At 37.7% G+C, this 16,007-nt stretch overlaps 1 protein-coding gene across 1 annotated transcript in view; it reads right to left on the reverse strand.

Annotated features, from left to right (window-relative positions):
* The window catches only part of THSD7B (thrombospondin type 1 domain containing 7B), a 1,104,189-nt gene that overhangs the window by 32,154 nt on the left and 1,056,028 nt on the right, over positions 1–16,007 (reverse strand). Inside the window, exon 21 of the mRNA XM_042782491.1 lies at positions 3,702–3,847. Within this exon, the coding sequence (XP_042638425.1) occupies positions 3,702–3,847 (146 nt within the window). The remainder of the gene's footprint in view (positions 1–3,701; positions 3,848–16,007) is intronic.

The raw sequence follows: 16,007 nt of genomic DNA on the forward strand, positions 1-16,007 counted from the left end.
GGCTCAAGTATAGCAGGGATTGTGGGGCTGGCGTGGGATCGGGCAGTGTTTCGTTCTGCTGTGCATGGGGTCGCTATGAGTCAGAAATGACTCGATGGCACTTAACAACAACAACAACAAAAAGAAAAAATAATGCCTGAGGACAAGTATTTCTTTTACTGATGTCTTTCCACAGAAAATTATGCTAGAATTGGTGTATCCATTGTACCTTGTGCAAAAAAAAAAAAAAAAGAAAAAGGAAAAAGGAAACCAAACTCACTGTTGTCAAGTCAATTTCAACTCATAGCAAGCCCTCCTTGGGTTTCCAAGACAGTCTCGCTACAGAAGTACATTGCCCAGTCTTCCTTCTGAAGAGTGTTTGGTGGGTTTGAAACACCAACCTTCTGGTTATCAGTCAAATGCCTTACACACTATACCATCTTACTCACTGCTGCCAAGTCAAATCCAACTCATAGCGACCCCTCCTTGGGTTTCCGAGGTGGTATCACTATGAAAGTAGATTCCCTAACCTTCCTTCTGAGGAGTGGTTGGTCGATTTGAACCATCAGTCTTCTAGTTAGCAGTCAAAGGCCGTAGGCACTACACCACCAGAGCTCCCATCCAGAGCTTCTTTATAATGATGGGTATTTCTTAAAGGCAATCAATCCCTTAAATATATAGGATCATCCGTAGCCTTCTGTTTAATGTATTGTGTATGTAATAGTTTAGGATAAATGCATGGACAGGTGTGAAGATCAGGTGGGGGTAGGCAAACAAGAATATATCCAAGACCAAGGATAGATTTGGCTGAAGATAATCTTACATATGCACTTGTGCTACAAAATTAGCCACATACATTACAGAAGCAACAGAAGACAGAGGTGGAGTAACTTCTGAGAGAAAACAAAACACCTTGAGAAAGAGAATCGCCAGGCCTGCAGACTCAGGAACATAGTCTTGGGGGACATCATGCTCAATTGGCACAATATAGTACATACAAATCTTGTTATACAATCTAGTTTGGTGAGTAGTGACTGGGGTTAAAAGCTTTCGAGCAGCCACCTAAGATGCAACTATTTTGTCTCCTCTCATCTGGAGCAAAAAGAGTGAAGAAAATCAAAGGCATTTGGAAATAATTAGTTCAAAGATAAGATGGACCATGAGGACCTCAGCTTTCATGACTCTGAGGCCAGAAGAATTAGATGGTGCCTGAATACCAATGCCAACCACTCAGAAAGGGATCAAAACTGGAGATTCTGGATAGAGTGGGAGAAAAAAACATGTGGAACAAAATTCAAAAACACAAAAGTGACCAGGATTACTAGTCAAATAGAGAACCCTTGAGACTGTGGTGCTGTGTTACCCTTTGGGCCTAGAAACAGATTCACTTCCATGGATTGGCTCTCAGCCTAACAGTAGAAAGATCTACATGCAGAACACTTAACCCAGGGTGATACCTCTACCTACTCTAAGTAGATGCACCCCTTAGATCAATCAGACATAAGACACCAGAGGGGCAGCATTCACAAAGAGGGAAAGCTGGACAGATAGGAATGCATAGTTAAGAAGGGCATAGGGAGTGGGTAGTCATAGGGATTTTTTTAATTTAAAAAAAAATTAATATGTAGGATAATCAACACCTTCAGTAAATGGGTTCCCAAGAAGCATTTGGTAGGTTTGGACATGATATATCCAAAGAAAAACAGAGATGGTGTTTTTTTCTTTGTGTGCAAATGTCCAGGAGCATTTCGATTGAGATTCAAAAAAATTCAACTTACAAAATTAATTAATTATTAATTAATTTAAGAAAAGGTAATTTATTGAAAAGATACTGTTATCTCACAGAGTTTCTAATCAGGCAGCAGGAATAGTAAGAATGCAGGTCCACCTCAGGGAAATGTCAACCCAAATATCATTATTTGCTGTCTCATTTGTCTGCTTTTCTTTATATGTCCCCTTCAGTGTTCTCTTTTGCTTGTGGACTGACTTTATCCACAAAGGTGGGAAAAAACCTGTTAGGTAAATGTTCCTGATTATAATATCATCAAATAGTTTCAATTCTTTCTCAAACTCTTGGGGAAGAATGCTTATAGGCCTGCTTGGATAAAGTGTCTACCTAAGAATAATTCACTACAACATCTTGTTTTTTGAAGGCTTTGCCTGGATTAAGGTTAATTCCAGAGTTAGCTCCTGACTGGAATTTCAGTGAGGGGACTAACTCCATCTAGAAATCAGAGGCAGTTCTGAAATTTCTGGAGGCAAAAATTGGTTATTTCTTCTAGTGGTCTCCAAGTCTGGTTATCTCAAAAAGATAACATTAACTCCCACCCACCACCAACACCACTACAGAGAATGGTCACAACCCACCACTATTGTTCCTGTAATTTTGGAAAGAGCAAAATACGTGATGTAAAATAAACACAGCATTTGGCATTTTCCCAAAATATTCCTTTGAAATAAGTTAGCTGACATAAATACCAAAAGAGGCTCCTAACACTTAAGAAGGTAAAAGATAATGTCTAAAACAACAAATAAGTTACCATAACACTTGTCTGGCTGGTAAAACTTGGAATATGAAGTTTGTCCATCTCTTATTTCTCCTTCCTCCCCTCTCTTTCTCTTCTTCATAACTTTCTTTCCTCTCCCTTGTCCTGCAATGAGTTCCTGAAGCATCTGAATGTATTTTCTCTACCAGTATTCATCAGAACCGTAAGGAGAAACATTCTCCATATGTTATACTTGTATGTGATTCCAAACAGCATTAAAAATACTAACAGTACAGGAAAGAAGACATTAGACTAGGAGACGAAGTATTCATACTTAAAGCTGTTATGGTACTATTCAGTTAGTTAATTAGCATGGTTACCTTAGTTTCTGTTAAGAGAAAACTGAACCAATGTACCACACTCCCCCCACCCCCAGAGCCTATTAATACACATGGGTATTTAACTTCTGCAAGATAATAATCCCACGCTACAATGTCATCCTAACAGGAACACTAAACATCTCTATGAGAATATGCCTTAGATTTTTAATGTATACCCAACGATTGTGACCTAGTTAAAATATACTTTAGAACAGGAACTGAAAGATAGAGTAGTAAAATAATAGGGAAAATCAGTGTGCTTTTTCTTAAGCAAGAAGCCAGAGAGAAAATGCAGTAGATCCTCTTTGCTGATTTAGCAAAAGCTCTGGGCACGTGATATATTACGATGTTGCAAGGCATTTATATTTCAATCCAATAAAAAAGTAATCATGAGGAAAATGTGGTAACCCTGTTTCGTGTAATAATGTTAAAATATAACTTTCATATACTTTTGGTTTTCTGCCCATATGCAAGATTTTGTCTAAGCTTAAAAGTGCCTCTTTTAAAAATACAATCTATGCAGCATCAAGGTTTTGCCTAATTAAATAATACTTTGATATTCCTAACAAGCCAAGGAAATAACATAGAATTCTTGAGGTTGCCAAAAAGTTTGAAATCCTTATGCCTGGCCTGTTATAATCAATGCCTAATGAATGGCTATTTCTTTTCCTAGTAATCTCACTCTGCATGAGGTTAAGTCACTTGGTTGTATTTTTCCATGTTTCTATTGTGTTAAAATTACATTGTGCCAGGTTCCTGGAGCTGTGAAATTTATTCCATCAGCACATATGTTTGACTAGACAAGTGATTTCAACAAACTGAAAAACATTTATCTAAGTGTCATTACATGACCTACCTCCAATTTACATGCAGACCAGTTACCAAGGACCCAGCTGTAGCAGGGGGTCACTGGGCAGGTTTTCTGCTGGGTAAGCTCTGTGGGGCATGGCCGTCCTTCTCCTTGGGTTGGCATAATGATAAATCGAGTTCGGCTCGTTCGACCTAAAATGATAAGGGAAGTGTCAGCTTTTTTTGGTTAGAGTTTGACTTGAAGAGAGAATTGAAGGACAGAATGTGACTTTATCCCTATAAGTCTTCATTCTAACACACTGAGCTTTGTCTTGCTCAGCTTTCAGTTTTTCTGCTGCTTTAATTTAGTGTCTATGAAAAGACTCAGGCTATCTAGGTCTGGGTTATGCTAAAGGGCCTGGAATTCTCTCCTCTGCTTCTTTAGTCTTCATAAGTTTAAATTCAGTATTGCTGCCAAATAGACTGTGTGTGCAAACTCTGAGTAGAATGTTAATTAATTCAACAAATATTTATTTATTAAGCATGATCCAGGCCATCCTCCACCTGTCAGTCTGTCATACTTTGGTGACTTGTATGTTGCTATGATGCAGGAAGATATACCAGCAGTATTTCAAATACCAGCAAGATCACTTATGATGGACAGGTTACAGCAGAGCTTCCAGACTAAGACAGAGTAGGAGAAAGATCTGATCTACTTCTGGAAATTAGCCAATGAAAACTTTATGGATAACAAGAACACTGTCTGACTTGCTTGCTTCAGATAGGTCATCAAGAGGGATAAATCTCTACAGGAGAGTATCATGTAGGTAAATGAGAGGGCCAAAAAGGGCAAGAGAGACTCTGGCTGAGAAGGACCAACACAGTAGTCATAACGATGGACTTGAACAAACTGGTTATTGTGAGGATGATGCAGGATTAGAGAACATTTCATTCCATTGTATGTAAAATTGCCATGAGTTGGAGTCGACGTGATGACAGCTAATGACAATAACACATGATGTGGGTGTCCTGCTGTGTGTGAAGAACGTACATATGTGAGGGGTCTGCCCTCCAGACCTTATATTGTAGCCAAGATTACAAACATTAAACAAAAATGGAGAGAGCTAGATCTTCTTTGTATGTTAGTTTCTAAATTAGCAAGTAAGGTAAAAATTATACATAATTAAATTTCCCTAGGATAATGTTACCTTGAGGTCCCAATAGTGTCTCCCAATTAATTGAACATGGCCAATTTTTCTAGAGATTTAGGACCACTTTCGTTCTTAATTGAGCACAAGATAAAATCATTGGCTTATGTGAAGGAGTGATGGTGTTTGAAAAAAGGTATGTTCGAATACTAGAGTTCTCCCATCAGCCACTCCTTGGAAGGAAGGCTGGGCAATCTACTTCCGTAGTGATACCGCCTCAGAAACCCAAAGAGGGGTCACTATGAATTGGATCTGACTCAACGGCAATGAGACTCTACACTAGAAGACAGTTGGGAATAAGAATAATGGAGAAAACAGCAGGGCAAATGTCTCATGTTTTCCTATGACTACTCCTGGGCATTAGCTCATAAGCTTGTCACCTGGAATAGTGGATGGGATAACCTGTGGTATCTAAATGCTTATGCTTTCTCTCTTTCCCTCTCTCACACTCATTCTTGTTTTCCTTTTCTCTCCTGCTCCCATTTGTTGTTACTCCTACTCTTCTTTGTATTGATGACATACTGAATGCATATACTTTAATTTGCATCAGTTATCAGTAAATATGATGTACTCACCAGCCACTCCTCAGAAGGAAGATGGAACAATCTACTTCCATAGTGATACTGCCTCGGAAACCCAAGGAGGGGTCGCTATGAGTTGGGTCCGACTCAACGGCACATAACAACACAACAACAACATTGTCTTTATAAAGTTAATTATATGTTTATATTTGTAATAAATATTAAAAAGAAAAAAGAGGGCTCAATACTAAATAAGAATTTTCCTTAGAAGTGAGGATGGCAAGACTTCAAGTCACCCACTTTGGACAAATCATCAGGAAAGACTAATTACTAGAAAAGGATATTGTATTTGATAGAGTCAGTGAAAATGAGAGAAACCTTCATTGAGATGGACTGACACAATGCCAACAATAATGGACTGAAAGATATCAATGATCCTGAAGATGGCACAAGATTGGACAGTTTCATTCTGTTATAGATAAAGTTGCCATGAGTCAGAGCTGACTTGACAGCAGCCTACACAAACATTAAGAAGAGAGCATGTAATGGAAATGCAGCCAGGTCTGTGAAAGAATTAGTGAGTATTGCCATGAGTAGTTGTGCTTTCACAAGGAATCTGAAGGGGTTTAAGGCAGACACCATGTATGGAGAGTGTTCCACACAGGGGAGGGGAATGTGAAGAGGTCCTGAGATGCAAAAGAACATGACACGTTTGAGGTCCTGACAGAAAATTTATGTGGCTACAAGAAAGTGTGGAGAAAGAATAACTAGGAGCTCTGGTAGCATAGTGCCTAAGGCACTTGACTGCTAACCACAAGGCTGGCGGTTCAAACCCACCAGCCACTCCTTGAAGGAAGGTTGGGCAATCCTACTTCTGTAGTGATACTGCCTCGGAAACCCAAGGAGGGGTCGCTATGAGTCAGGGCTGACTTGATGGCATATAACAACAACAACAACAGAGACAATATTGTTAAACCTATTAAAAGTGAGGTCAGTGATTCCACAGTCATGTCCTAAGACAAACAGAAAGCTACTGATGACTTCACTTCTATCTAGAATCCACTTGAAAGCACTGGATAGGAATAGTTGTCCAATACCTTCAAGTTCAGTGGTAAGTAAGTGTGGCTCACACATTCAGAGGATAGGACCTCTTACTGGCCCCCAGAATGTTATAATGAATTTGGTAGTAAACTAGCTGTGTCTGAGAAGACCCTTGAAGGAAATGAGGATGTTTTAATCATTGGACTCTAAATTCTTTGAGGTTTAGTCTTTTATCTCTAATGCGGTTTTCATTACTTTAAGCATTAATTGACTGTATGTTTAAATACTGTTTTTATGTCTACATGATGCTATCTGCATTCTGAAAATATGTGATAATATAATATTATAATATCAATGACATTTGTTGAGCACTTTGCAGTGTTTTAAATACTTTATATGCCCTGACTCATTCAATGGTCATAAAAACCACAGAGGAAATTCCTACTGCTTTTTTCTGGAGGGCTTAAGTAATGTTTCTAAATTTAGAAAACTATTAAGCTGCAGAACAGGACTCAAACCATGAAGTTTTGCTCCACAGGCTGTCATATTAATCATTACGCTGGGTAAACACACAGGTAAGAAACCAAGGATATCTACTTATCTAGGTTTTTTTTTTTTTTTTTTAATTGGATACCTACAATAAATGTTGGATTGTGGGAAAATATGTGTCAACAATAATATGAGCATAAGGAACCATGGAATGTCCCCATTCTGCATCCTTGGGCATCGGGGTCCTTTATGGAGTATATGTGGTTGTGTAGGTCTTCCCAGCATCACTCATATCAAACCATCTAGGTAAATTACCATTTCATTTCTGTGAAATATTTTCCTTGGTTGATAAATGCTTTTGACCCAAGATTAAACATTAAGTCTTGCATAAATACCCTTCATTGTATAATGATCTTTATGTTCATCACGTTAACTTAAATACCTATTATTCTAATATCATTGTAATTGCATTCTGTTCTATCTATTTTGGTAAGAATAATGATGCTGTTGTGTTGCTTTTATCATAGACAGAGAGGCTCAATTTTATTACAACCAAACAACTTTAATCTTGTTCTTAAACTGATGGCATGCTGATGGCCATTATTATCATTCTTTCCATTAAAGTGACCAATATTTTCTGCTGGACATGAAGGTGGAAGAAACCAATGATTTTAATAGGAAAAAAAAATGGTGTTGTTTTTTGAAATAACCAAGACTTAAAGCAATTCATTGAAAGCACAGCCATCTGATTTCTCTCTGTTTTGCTATCCAAACACAATGATAAAATATTCCAATAATGTCAATTATGGCCATGAATATTTTGCGACAAACAAGTGTATAATAAGTCTGCATTTTGAAGTATACTGACATGTTTAATTATCTCACTTTAAAGTTCAACAAAAAAATGCTATTAAAGACATGAGAGTATAAAGCAAAACCACTGGACTTGAAGTTTTTCTGGGATAGTTGATATTTTTTAATAAGTTCTTTTTTCTTTTTAAGACAGGAATATTTGGTTGTATAAGTTATATGACAAGAAATATATACTTCATATTAAGGCCTCTCACAAATTCTGAAGTTGCAAGTTAAAAATGTTATAATACATGTAAATTTGCACCCAAAGCATGATTTAAAAAAAAAAAAAAAAAACTTACAATGTGATATGTGGATCAACAAGGGGCCTCCCATCTCCCAAGGTAGTGGGAAAATATTACATGGAATTACAAATATCAACCTAGATGAAATATTCAACCAAGTAATAATTACTCAGTAATTGTTAGTCTAGGAGGGACTCTGGGAGCTCTGGTAGCTTAGTGCCTAAGACACTTGACTGCTAACCAGAAGGCTGGTGGTTCAAACCCACCAGCCACTCCTTGGAAGGAAGATGGGGCAATCTACTTCCATAGTGATACTGCCTCAGAAACCCAAGGAGGTGTCGCTACGAGTCGGGTCCGACTCCACGGCACATAACAACAACAGCAGCAACCAGAGGGACTCCTAAGAGCAAAATCCTGGAGGAAGTGTTTTGAGGATAGTGAATTTTGATGAGAGAAGGGAAAGGAGAGATAATGCAGTCAAATTAATGATTTTTTAAAATATGGTATGATGTGGTACATGAGAGGAAGGAAATTAAAAATTAGCTGATGTATGATGGAAAGAAACTTGGAGTTGGCATCAAAAGACTGTGGTCAGAAACAGTTTAACCAAAACAGTCAGTAAATGATGTGACTACATGAATGTGAGGCGTTGGTTGTTCAGTGGTAGAATTCTTGCTTTCCATGCTAGAGAGCTCAGTTTGATTTCTGGCCAATATACCTCATGTGCAGCTAACACTGTTTCATCTGCCAGTGGAGGCTGACTTGTTGCTATGATGATGAACAGGCTTCAACTATCAGAATAAGACAGACTGGGAAGAAAAGCCTAGTAATCTACTTCCAAAAATTCATAAATGAAAGCCCTATGAGTCACAAGGGTCCGATTCACAATGGATCATGGGGATGGCACTGGCCTGGGCAGTGTATTGTTACCTTGTTCATGGGATTGCCATTTGTTGGGGGCCAACTGTATAGCAACTAACAACACATGAAAGTATTTTAAGTCCTCAGAGGATGAATTTACTCTTATGTAAAATAAAACTAAGAATACAGAAAATCCTTATTATATGAGGATAATTCATGCTGGGGGAAATGCCTTTTAAACTGATTCCATTTAAAATGAAAGCTAAATGATTTTTAATAAATCATGAAAACGTATTTAAATGGAACCTTATCCTGAAATTAAAAATTATTCAAGTGGGTTTGTTTTATCTAGCATCAACTACCATATCGATTATGATAGCAACTATGAATACATTCTTAGGACAAAGAATAAATCAGTCACTGTTATTCATTGCATAATTTTTTGATTTAACTACAAAAGTTCCACTGTTTCATGACTGATTTTCACAGCCTAATCATAGAATTACTTATGGCTTTGAGTAACTTTTTAATCAATTTTCCCAAGGGCTTCCTTTAAGTGTGAAGCTCACTCTATTTTGTATGCCCATTGCTGTCAGTACACAATTCATTTGCATCTAGAATTTGACCAAGTAACACCATGGTGGGCACTGATAGGACACCAAATGTCAACAGAGATGTGTGGACTGTGGATGGCATTGTAAATGGTCAATTCATTAATGAATATCATTATGCTATGAAAGTTTCCTACAAAATTCATATTTATGGGGATTCAGGTGAAGAGTATTCAGATAATGAAGTCTGTCTGGACATACGTCACATAGGTTATATGGATCAAAGAAATATGGTTTATAAAACTCTTTACATAGTATTTAAAACAGAGCAGGTGCTTGTTAATGTTTTGTTACATTATCAAATGTTCATTTATCTTTAACAAATACTTTTTTCATATCTACTTCTAAGCCCTGAGGCCAACATATAATGAGTATTGTTACAATTTGAAATGCATCCCCCCAAAATATGTGTTGCAAATCTTAACCCTTATATCTGTGATAAAATTACATTGGGAATGAATTTTCTTTGTTATGTTAATGAGATAACATCAGTGTAGGATGTGACTTAAGCCAATCTCTTTTGAAATATAAAAGTCATTAAACAAGCAAGCAAACTAGCAGAGATGAGGGAAGACAGATGCCAAAACATGAAGACTGCCAAGGAACCATGGAACAAGAATCTTCCCTCAGAGCCAACAGAGAAAAGAAACCTTCCCCTGGAGCTGGCATTCTGAATTCAGATTTCTAGCCACCTAAACTGTGGAAAAATAAATTCTGTGTGTTAAAACCACCCACTTGTGGTATATCTGTTATAGTAGCACTGGATAACTAAGACAAGAAGTATATAAAGTATTTCTTTTGTTCCCTTCTGTATTCTATTGGCCTTATTATATTAAACATATTCAACTATGAAATCCATAATTATTCAGCCTTGCCCAACCCACAAAATTACTTACTTGAGCTTGGGCTCTTGCCTCCAGAGTAGGAAGGAAGTTTGCTGCCATCCATATCCTCAACTTCCAGACTAAGAGTGGAAGAATTTCCTGGACACTCTTTCTGAACTCCTTATGCTTGTGCTTGTATCTTTCACTAAAGCTTGAGAAATTGGACTAGGTATCTCTTGGGAACTTGAACTCAAATGGTCAATATGGACTATATGTTGAATAACTATTACCAGTGAGATAACAGAGCAGAAATTGACATTTCCCTCTATTCATCTACTTTTCAGTTTTTTTTTTTAAAAAAAAAACCCACTGCCATCATGTTGATTCTGACTCATAGTGACTCTATAGAACAAAGTATAACTGTCCCACAGGGTTTCCAAGGCAGAAAATATTTACAGAAGCAGACAGCCTCATATTTCTCCTGCAGAAAGGTTGGTGGGTTCAAACCACCAAGCTTTTGGTTAGTGGCCACATGCTTTAATTACTGTGCCACTAGAGGTCCTAAGGTATAGGTAAGCCAAAAACCAAACCCATTGCAATCAAGTTGATTCCGATTCATAGTGCCCCCCATTGGGTTTCAGAGGCAGTAAATTTTTGCAAAAGTAGATTGCCTGGTCTTCCTTCCAAGCAGTGGCTGGTGGGTTTGAACAGCCAGCGTTCTGGTAACAGTCAAATGCTTTAGGCATTGTATCATCAGAGCTCCTTATAAAATGTGTTTCCAATTTAATAAAGACACAAATTATAGAAAGATAAGTTCACAAACCTTTTCAAATCTGTTCTTCTTTGAAGATTATTGGTACCTCAGTATGAACAGCAGTGGCATTGAACACAGTTTTAGTTTAGCAACAATTACTAATAATGAAGGAAGAAGAGTGCATAGTAAGGACTCTACAGAAAATAGTGAAGCATACTAGTTTTTTTTTTTTTTTCCCCAAGACAAAACAAAACAAAATCACCATAAACCAGAGAGGGCATTAGTGGTATCTGACAATATTAGACAAGATCACACTCCCACTGAACTCAGCAGTAGGCAAACTACACTCTGAGACTCCACTGGCAAAGGGAACAATTAAAGTTCTAAGCAATAAAAAATATCTCAAAAATTATTAACATTTATCAATTCATATATTCATAAATGAAAATGGAGTCAAATGCAGTGGTTTTCTGTTCTGACCATACTTCAGGATCAAAATGACCTGCCACTAAGGATCTTTACAGTGATATGCTTTAAACAATCTTTGTTAGGGTTCTGCAGCCCTAAAATATTCTCATTGAATCAACTGAAAATTGTGGTTCTTAATGCTTTGGACAATTAGTATATGACCCAAATAATGCACAGTATATATCTAGGGTAAAATGGAAAAAGAAATATAAGAATAAAGAGAGTAATAAAGAAGATCTCTATTTAGTCTTAAACAAATATTTAATTAAACAAAATATTTTAGAAATTTACATGAACATATCTATCTTAGGCTGGGTTCTGAAGAAGGGCAAAACCTACCCGCTGCTCCTCGGAAGGAAGGTTGGGCAATCTACTTCCGTAGTGATACTTCCTGGGAAACCCAAGAAGGAATTGCTATGAGTCGGGACTAACTTTATTTATTTAAAGGATATGGCTCACACAAGTGTAGAGGATAGTAAGCCCTAAATCTGTGGGTCAGGATCAGGTGGGGTGCTTCTGCTGACTCTCATGGTTGCAGGGGCTCACAAACCCCAAATTAGGGGCCAGACATCAGGCTGCTGGCTTAATGGGCTGCAGGAGTTGGAGAATCCCAACTTCTGCAGGCCAGCTGCTAGGCTGCTGGTTCCTGTACCAAAAACCAGAAGTCAGAAGATGATGAGTCAGATGGAGGATAGAAAGAGTTTGAGTTTTGCCAGAACATCCATATACATTGGATGCAGCCCACACCTCCAAGAAAACTCCTCTTTCAACTGCTGGCTGCTCACATCAGGTCACAAAATGGAATGTGATTAATTACATAATATCTGCCAAACCATGAGAATCATGGCCTAGTCAAGTTGACACATAACCTTAACCATCACAATATATATAAACCCCAATGTATTCTATACACGCAAATATCGTAACAATAATAAATGAAGTGACTTTGAGCTTTATAGTATGTTAAGTGAATATTATTATTACTGGTTTGTTTTGTTTTTTGGTGGTGGCATAAGATTAACAGCTCAATCCCACCCAGTGGTTCCATGGGAGAAAGACCTGGTGAACTGTTCCCATAAAGATTATAGCCTAGAAAACTCTATGAGGCAGTTCTACTTTGTCTAATGGGGTTGTTATGAGTTGAAAATTGACTTGGCCCCACCTAACAAAAACATCTAGTATCGGTCCCAACTCATGGCAACCTCATGTGTGTCAGAGTATGGTGCTCCATAGGGTTTTCATTGGCTGATTTTTTTTGGAGGTAGTCAGGTCTTTTTTCCAAGGTTCCTGAGTGGACTTGAACTTCCAAACTTTCAGTTAGCAACTGAGAACATTAATAGTTTAAACAACCCAGGGACTCTCACCTAATATCATATGGTAGCTGTAAACAACTCAGGACACAGCTACAAAAAGGGAATGGGGGTGGCTCTGACCACCTCTAATTTCACAAAGGGAAAGAAGGATCAAGGTCAAAAGCCCAAGGCTGATTCATATAAAGTGAAGGTCAGACATGCTACTACCGTCTACCAATTCTGACACAAACCATCCCTCCCATGATGCTCTCTACTTCTCTTCTAGGTTTGATCATTCATTACAGTGGCCACACTGAACTCAAGAATCTCATGACCATTGGGTACATGAGGGAAGTAACTGGCTACAGCCCAGGATTAGAAACAACTCAGGATACTACTCAGTTTTTCAATCAAGACAGCTTTTTCTCAGCTGTGCCATAGACACACTTCTCTCTGGCACAGCCCCTCAGCCCTGGGGCCCCCTGGCCTCTGCCTTGCTTAGGCAAGTGTTACAATGCTCTTTCAGCTCTAAAGATAGGTGCCAAAGAGGCACCCCAATCAGCCAGCAAGTCTCTTGCCTGAAAGTAGCCAGCTGTCCTGCTCCATGGGCCAGGAAGCCCACTGCTCCATCTCATGCTGGTCTCCTGGTTCTGCTGCTTCTGCTGCTATAGTTTCCCTGCCACTGTCTCTCATTATCTCAGCAAAGCATCACAGCTCGCTCTCTCTTTCTCTTTCTGTCCCATATTGAGGAAATTCATTCTAGGGATCTTGGGTCCAAGGATGTTTTCCACTTCTGCTTCTTCTTTCTTGATAGTAGTGAGATCCTCCCTTCTGCCTCCAGGATGGCCATTTCAAAACTAGCAGGAAGACAAAACTGACCATACCCCACACTAGGGTTCCATACACCCCATTTTCATGGTTCTACCTATGCAAAGTTGCCATTCCCCCTATTTACTTTATTAGCAAGCTATCCAATCCCCTTGTTGGGCCACAAGTACCCCACACTTGCATAGTCCCACCTAGTCTTCTGGTAGGAGTCACAAAGACCATGGCTAGAAGAATCATATTAAGTAACTCACTGCACTGCAGTTGTAAATATTAGCAGATGTCCAAATAAATAAAAAAGAATCAAAAGAGATACTAACAAAATACCTATTAAAAACTGGTCCTGCTCAATCAATTAATTACATTCACATGTCTTTGTGTTTGAGGTAATTTATTGGATCATTCCTTTTGTCAATATAGTAAAAGTATTATACATTATGGGGAATGAGGAATATGGGGTGACTACTATGGGCTATCAAATATAAATGATGTATCTTATTTATGTTTAGCTCTTTTCCTTTCTTTACCTTGTTTTCTTCATTCCCCTTCCTCTGAGAGGATTAAACCTCTATACTCCCTAAATTAATCACTTCGATAAGAATCCCAGTCATGGGCTCTGTTTCCAGAGATATTTATATTCTCATTTAATACATGACAAACTAAAATTCAGTTGAGTTAATCATTTTTGTAAGATCACACAGCTAGAAGGATTAGAACAAAGGTTTATCTTATTCCAAAACCATGTCTTTCCAATATCTTCTTTGCTCCAGCTTATACATATCAAAGGTTGTAAAATGTAATTTTTAGACCACTTCGGTGTGAGAATTGTGCTTAGGTCTCTCTTCTAAAATACACGTGGGACCTATCAATCATACACTTCTTTCTTTCTTTCTTTAGTAAAAATAAGATTACTGTACTAACATCTTTCTCTATGATAACTCTATTTGCTTTTGGGTACTTGTCCTAGTAAATTTCTGAAAGCAATGAGAAGTCAGATTATGTATAAAATGTCCAGTTTCATGCTTTTCCTCATGCTTGACATCTACCTACTCAAGAGTGGTTGAAACTGTACTTTTTATTTATCTTCACAAATGTCACCTCTAAATTTTTATACCAGTTGATTCACTTTAAATGCAAAGTTTGTCTTAAATACACACTTTGAAGGGTATGAATTTGGGATCAAAATTCATTATTCAAAGTGATAAAGTGGAAAAAATTACAGTGACAATCTGGAACCTAAAGACAGATCATTTCATGTTTTGCCACTGTGTAGAGCAATGATTCCTCATTCAGAGTTTCAGTCCTAGCTCAAACCTGAGAAGTTAGTTCAGTAAGATTGTTTCTGAGAACCCATGGTGGCATGGATTTTCCCTATAGAGGGATTCATTGGCTTTTCTGAAATTTGCTTTAGCTACTCGGATACTTTTCATCCTAGGTAACACCTAACTCTAGGCAAAATAAAGTTTCTATAGGATTTTCAGATCTATGTATCTGAGAGAGAGGCCAGTTAATCCAGAAAGTAATAAAACCACAGTTTTTGAGGTCAAGATAGACCACGATATTACTGTGGTGGAATAGATCTCTTCAGGATCGTATTTAAAACATTAAGCACCTTTGGCTTTTCTTGGACATAAAAAGCTCCAGATTTTATTGTGGTAGAGGGTACATATGTGTTTTAACTGCTCATCTCCAGTTCTATTCTAAATGATCATATTTCAATTCCATTAAAAGCTAATGAAGCTGGACCAGCACTGTAACTACCTTTACTATAAACAGCAGAAATAACTAATGAGGAGCCCTTCATGGGACTCAAGGTATAAAGGTAAGAGACAGTAATTTTGGAAATTCTGGAGCTATTCTGGCCATCACTTTTAGAGAAAAGAGTCACACATCCTCTATCTATAATATTGGCTCCATGGAGCTATATTCCTAGTAGATGAAAAAGATAATACGCAAAATTATCAAATACGAAAATAAGCATACATTTAAGATGCTTAAACTGCAGATAGATTTATTAAAACATTAATATATGTTGTTGCTCTTTGCATTACAATGTGGGGTCCATTTCCTTTACTTTTCCTAAATATACTAAAAAATTGTGGGGATTTTTATAAAATGATGTAGCACTCAACCCAGAGTCATGTATACAATAATTGATTAATAAATTCATGTTGCAATAATAAAATGCAATGATTACAGATTGTCAGATGCAAAGAAGCATAGGGATAACAAAAGCACGTGACTAGCATAATATCACTAAGGAAAAGGAAGACATGGAAAGGTTCACAAGAGGTACAGACAATAAAGGCAAATACTATTGCATACATAATACTTGTGTTAGACTGGGTTCTCTAGAGAAACAAACACCAGTAAAGCTTATAT

The sequence above is a fragment of the Orycteropus afer genome, unplaced genomic scaffold (assembly GCF_000298275.1).
Source record: "Orycteropus afer afer isolate SDZICR_OR568_19922 unplaced genomic scaffold, OryAfe1.0 scaffold00342, whole genome shotgun sequence".
In the NCBI taxonomy this organism is placed as follows: domain Eukaryota; kingdom Metazoa; phylum Chordata; class Mammalia; order Tubulidentata; family Orycteropodidae; genus Orycteropus; species Orycteropus afer.